The sequence below is a fragment of the Medicago truncatula genome, chromosome 8, assembly GCF_003473485.1.
Source record: "Medicago truncatula cultivar Jemalong A17 chromosome 8, MtrunA17r5.0-ANR, whole genome shotgun sequence".
Lineage (NCBI taxonomy): Eukaryota > Viridiplantae > Streptophyta > Magnoliopsida > Fabales > Fabaceae > Medicago > Medicago truncatula.
Window position 1 is genome coordinate 1,112,949 of NC_053049.1, and position 6,289 is coordinate 1,119,237.

The 6,289-nt window shown below is 28.6% G+C and overlaps 1 protein-coding gene across 1 annotated transcript; it reads right to left on the reverse strand.

Moving 5' to 3' along the window:
• Positions 1-602: 602 nt before the first annotated feature.
• LOC25500072 (patatin-like protein 2) lies at positions 603-4,046 on the reverse strand. Its single transcript, XM_013588392.3, has 7 exons — positions 3,832-4,046; positions 2,933-3,129; positions 2,646-2,811; positions 2,365-2,511; positions 1,820-2,113; positions 1,297-1,469; positions 603-936 (listed from the first exon to the last, which is right to left on the reverse strand). The coding sequence occupies exons 1-7, from the start codon at positions 4,006-4,008 to the stop codon at positions 831-833; spliced, it is 1,260 nt and encodes a 419-aa protein (XP_013443846.2). The 5' UTR covers positions 4,009-4,046; the 3' UTR covers positions 603-830.
• Between the last annotated feature and the right edge of the window lie 2,243 nt (positions 4,047-6,289).

A 6,289-nucleotide genomic window follows, 5' to 3' on the forward strand; every position in this document is an offset into this window, starting at 1 on the left:
TTTGTTAATTGTCGTTGGGCCATCAGTACTTAAGTGTCGTTGGTGCCCAATTTTTGAATTTTGGCGCTTTTTCAAAAAAATAATAATAATAATCATTGAGTCATTCGATAAGTTATTGATAATTTGTTTTTGCCACTTTTTATTATTTGTTGATAGTTGAAAATGTGATAGATGATGTTGTTGACTCTAAACCGCCTAATGTTGAAGCTTCTTATGTTGCTTCTGATAATGTCAAACCTTCTATATGGCATGTGTGACCACATTTGTTTAGTTGCGTGACCACTATTTTTCCATAATTTATTTGGTTAACTAAGTGGGAAAATAGTGGTCGCGCACATTTTAGTTCATGATCACATTTTTCAGGTTTTAAATAGTGGTCACGCAACTGAAAAAATGTGGTCTCACAAATCATATATTTAGTTAACTGAAATTTTCGAGAGTGGTACAAATGGGTGTACACATTAAGGATGTCTACCAATCTTTATTCTTTTAATCGAGGCTTCATTTATTCCATTTAGGAAGAGTGTTTGGATGAGTTTTTTTTTTTTTTATTAATTATTACAACACATTAAAAAAGAAAGGAAAATTAAACAAAAGGAGGAAAGGACCAAATTCTTTTCATAAGCAAAAGTATTACAAGGAATACAAAGTGCTATCAAATCCTTAACTCTTATTCTCTAAAAAAAAAAAAGTCACACCCACACACTTAACAAGACCGAATACACGAAAGCCACAGATACATTGTTTTATTTATTTCACATCATGCATATAGAGAACTTGCAACGTATATAGTACAAGCATGCTTCATTATATATAGACACATTTGGCATTTATTTCATTCCAGAGACAACTGCTTCAACAAATGGTCGTCCCATTTTCTCCATTGATTTCGTTTTCAAACGCAACTGCTTCTCCTTGTAGAGAGTTTCAGCCAACCTTCATAAAATATAATTGTCACATAGTTAACATTTCCTATTAATTAAATGATAAAAGAAAAATAATAACAACACACACAAGTTAATTTAATTTGTGTAAAACATTGTTTACATTTTTTAAAAGAAAAGATATATCTTAATGACGGAAGTACACATCACTAGGTACATAGTTTTAAACTTTGTTACAAACAAACAAAGTTTCCTAACCTAAACAATATTTAACTTACAACAATAAACAATGAAGGTCATCATGACATTACTATAGAAATGGAATAAAACAATTTAATTTACTATATGGTTTAATCCTTTAGCATGGTGTATCACATCAATCTAAAAATTATGGTAAGTAAATTGCACAGACCTTTCAAGAGCCTGAGCATTTGTACCCTCAGTTGGTTTTTCGTATGGGACAAAAGAAGTAACATCCATGACCTTAACAGTTTCTTCCAGTAAGTCATCTCCTGCCTTTACAAGTTTGTCCAGGTTTTCTTTGGTAGTATCATCGCCTCCTATGGATGGATCTAAATTATACTCCTGCACATTATATTATATCAAAATAAAATAAAATAAAATAATCACCATAAAGAAATCTTTGTCAACAATTATGTTTTTAAGTACACGTTTTTATTAAAAAATAATATACATCATATGTTTTTTTGTGAATCAAAAAACTATATCAAGTGGAGAAACAATATATATATATATATTTACATTAAAAAATAGTACTTTTTACTTTATAAAATGATGTTGAAGACAATTTATTACGATTTCTAAAATTTGAAATATAAAAAACATATTATAAGATAAATTATGAAAAGTAATTTTTCAATACAAATAAAAATTACTCTATTGCATAACCTAGATACATGCATGTATCAATGTACCTCAATTCGAAGGTAGTAATTGTCTGAAGACCGATGACTTGGAAATATTGATTCAAGATGATATTCATTTATATCTCCAACAGCACCAGCAATAGCTGGAAGTATCAGTTGTGGCCATTCTATTAATGCCCTAAAAGATGTTGCATATGTAGCATTAACCCCCTTATCCTCTCCATCTCTTCCACATCCTAATGATAACAAGAGGATTTTGGTAGGTTGATTTTCATTCACAGAAATGAAATCAGAATTCTTTTCCTCTAATAGTTTTATCACTTCACTCACTGCAAGCAATGCCTGCATATACAATTTTTTATCGTGTGAAATTAAACATACATATTATTTTGAATATTTGCTTTATCATATATAAACATTATTACTTGAGATTAAGAGTATCAAGTATGAGTTTTTTTTTTTCTTTCAAAAAAATATCAAGTATGAGTTAAGACCCTTTCTATTTATCAAAAGAAATATAAGACTCCATATTTAACCATACATTAGTTAATTTCCTACTAATAATAATTTTCAGACATATATAATTAGCTTACCGGACTGCTTGCAACTAGAGCACCATCAACTAAATTGAATTCAATATCACCATTCTTAAAGCCATAAGGAGGTAGTAAGGTTGGTGCAGCTGAAGTCCCAATGGCTATATCCGACAATTTTGCATCTAGGTCTGGAACTTTCTCCACCTGCAATCCATGATGAGAAAAGTTTCACAATTAACACCCACGAGTTAGAGTATTCTACTCAAGCTTAGAAAAAACAAACATTAATGGTAAATAAAAAGTTAAGATTATACATATATGTAAATTAATATGCGGACCTTGAAGCTTGAAAAAACAACTGGTTTGACTTTCTTGATATCGTAGGTTGGGATTACAACATTGGTCAATGTATCATGCAATCGTGTTTCTTGCAATATCTCACGTGCTTTATCATGTAAGAACTTCCCGTCATACTTTGGACGCTCGGAAAGGTTAAACCACCATCTGTATTTTGTTTTAGTCACAAAACAAAATATATTAAGATTAGTATAAAAGTTACTCTTATTAATAATAATTTCCTCCTTTAATTTCAATTTCTTTTTATTAATAAGAAAGTAAGAAATACCTAGCGGAAGTTTGATTGAATATAGAAGGACCAAAGTCTAAGTAGAATTTTAAGATTTCAGGAGTATAAAGTGCAGGGCGAGAAGGGTCGTTTGGATGAGGAGCAGCAAGCATAGCAGCAATGAGTCCTCCTGTGCTAGCCCCTGATATCACATCAAAATAATCCGCCAATGCTGCGTTTTCATCTTTTGTCACATTCTGATAAATCAAATCAAAAAAACTAATTAAGTAGTTGTATTGAAATAATTAATGAACGAACTTTAATTTTTTTTTTTTTGAGGTGTCCATAGTTTGAACCCCGAACATTAATGCATATATTATGCATTGTTTCTACAAACTGAATTAAACTCACGAGGACAAACAAACTTTAATTGAAATAAGGATGAACGGTTCAAATCTCAGATGAAATAAGTCTTAATTAGATTTTACTTAACTTGGAAATGAACTCTCTATAAACAAAACCACCACATAGTAAATAAAAAAGTATAAACGTGTCAGAGAGATAATTCTTATATGATCAAAAATACAACAAACCCAACTTATTTAAGCACACGCAATAATACACATTAACCAATAATTTTAATAACAATAATTGTCAATAATAATAATAATAACAAATTTGGGCTTTGCCCTCTCTTGTACCAAAAAAAAAAATAATAATAATAATAATAATAATAACAAACAATTTTTTTCTTCTTCTATTTCTACATTTCTCTATCTGAGTGTGTCTAAACAATTTAAATTTAACCTATGAGTTTATCACGTATATATATTATGGTACATCAATCAATATGAATGTGTGACTAAAGCAATTTTTTGGGTAAAAATTTAAAACAATTTTTGGTATAACAACAAATTTAAAACGAGTTCAGATTTTATATGAAAGAGTGGGTCATTAACCTGAAGAGCCTTTTCTAAATGCTCAAGAACAACCGTAGGAAGAATTCCCTTAATACCACCTCCATCAATGTTGAGTATGGTTATTGTACTTCCATATGCAGGAGGTGGTAGCTTTGTATTGAATCCACCAATCACCTGACTAGCAAAAATAAACACAAATAAAAGAAAAGCAGCCATTATATATTGTGTACTAATTAATGCTTCAAAGAGATAACACAATTTGAAGGGCTTGCTTTCTTCCTTCCAAGTGTTAAGGGTATTTATAGGCATACATCATGTCCATGATGAAAATATTAAAATAAAGCAATGACCCCAAATATTTGATAATGCTAATTATAGTTTGTAGGGTCGGTTCTAAGACTTTTGACACCCATGACAAATAAATATAGTTGTGCTATTTCAATTATTCAAATATTTTTTTTTAATGCAAAAGATTCATTCATATGTAAGGATTTAAAAAAAAAATATCAATAGAGTTAATCTAAGTCAGCTAATATATATATACTAACTACTAAGTTAAAATAACAATGTTGGTGCTCCTAAAAAAAATGGGCCCTTCCCTCCCGCCAATGTTAAGGGATAACCCTCATAGCTTGTATATAGTATATGATCAACTAAATAATATTTTTTTATTTAGAAATATTATTTAAACTAATATACACATACGTGCATTCGGTACTCGTATGTTCGTTGTTTTTGCGTTAATGCATATAAATTACAAACAATAGTTTTAATGAAATTTTGATTTTTCTTTCAAAAATGAAATTTTGATTAAAGTTATAGATATGAATATTTTGCACTTTTATATGTAACAAACTATATTTATCTTTTTCAACAATGTAGCAAATAAAATATAAATTCTTATCTTTTTGATTGTCAGTAGCAATATAATATTCTTATAGATAAATTTATTTAAAGGTATATGCAGAAGTGGAAAAGTCATTTCAAATCATGTATTCAATTGTCTTCGTGAGCTTAACTCAGTTTGGCAAAGACAATGAATAATAAAAACAATAATTGAGTATTCCCTCCGTTACTTTTTAAGTGTATTTTTAGAAAACTTTAATATGAATCCATAAATAAATATCTATTTCTTACACGAGTAATTGAGATGGACCACATACATCATTAAATGAATGAACCTAAAAAATGAATTTTGCTTATATTTTGAAACGGAAGGAGTACTTTTTAAGTGTCTTTTTAGAAAATTAACACCGAATTAGCATTGTGTATTTTTGCACATTTTTTCCCTATTATACTCTAATTTTAATCCACCAATAAATTCTTATTTTTTAGCACACACTTTATCTTTCCAATAAATTTAATATTTTCTAACAAACAATTGTCGATTAATATATTTTTCTCCAAAAAATTCCTATTTTTTGGTTCTTATATCTTCAACTATTTCTCCCTCTTCACCTCTCATCAACCGTTCCAATGAATCTTCCACTTTTTCTTCCTTTTGAGCATTCATGGAGTCTTTTATTTTTTTCTCTCAAATTTGTTCTTTTACTTTGCTATTGAAATTTTTAACAAATGATACTCATTTTATTTATAGAATTTTATCTCGTCTTGTAACCATTAGGTAGAAGAAAAAAAACTCTTCTTGAAACCATTGTTTGTAAAAAAAAATTGTTTAAATTTGAAGATTACAAGAAACAAACTTTGTTTAAAAAAAGAAATAAACTTTAATTTTCTAAATAGATGACATTAATTAATTTTATTTAAAAGATAAGAGTAATTGACAAAGGGCATAATTGACAAATCATACTCTTAATTAAAATAAAATAAAAAAGTTAAATATGAACGTAAAAATTCAACCTAAATAGACACTTAAAATGTATATGAGGGAGTACAAGTTAAATACTTCGCTATCCTAATATAAGTATCATATTTAGTTATATTAATAGTCACATATCATCATTGTATTAGGATGATTTGATTTATCGTAATAAGTTTGGAGTGACTCTTATACTCTTGTTAATGAAAAATTTGTTTAAAAAAAAAAACAATACTATTTTATAAAAGAAAGACAAGACACTTATTTAAAATGGTTGGAGTATGGTAAATGTTGTATAAAAAGTGTGTTAAATGAATATTCATAGCAAGGTTTTAAATATTGATGACACTTATTTAAAGCCTTGATTTATAGTTTATTTTTAACGTGCCAATTTTAGAAAGAAAAAAAAAAGTATGTATAATATGTCTGAATGTTAAACACGTAGATATCCTTGTCTTGGATGTTAAAGTCGATTCAGTTCACCTGTTCTGATTAAGTTAATATGGATTATTCTATACCAAGCAATTCATTCCAAATGTGTCCGGTTAGGCTTATGTGGATAGAACGACAAGCGGTGGAACATGTACGTTGGTGTGGTCCTGTGTGATAGTCGTGGCAGAATTGGCATGAGTACAACATGGTGAAAATAATTTAAACATTCAATAATAAGATTAAGAA

Coding starts and splice junctions, on each gene's coding strand:
- LOC25500072 (XM_013588392.3), bottom strand. CDS start 4,008: ATGGCTGCTTTTCTTTTATTTGTGTTTATTTTTGCTAGTCAGGTGATT. Junction 1,470..1,819: donor ATTACTACCTTCGAATTGAG/GTACATTGATAC, acceptor TATAATGTGCAG/GAGTATAATTTAGATCCATC. Junction 937..1,296: donor AATGCTCAGGCTCTTGAAAG/GTCTGTGCAATT, acceptor TATTTTATGAAG/GTTGGCTGAAACTCTCTACA.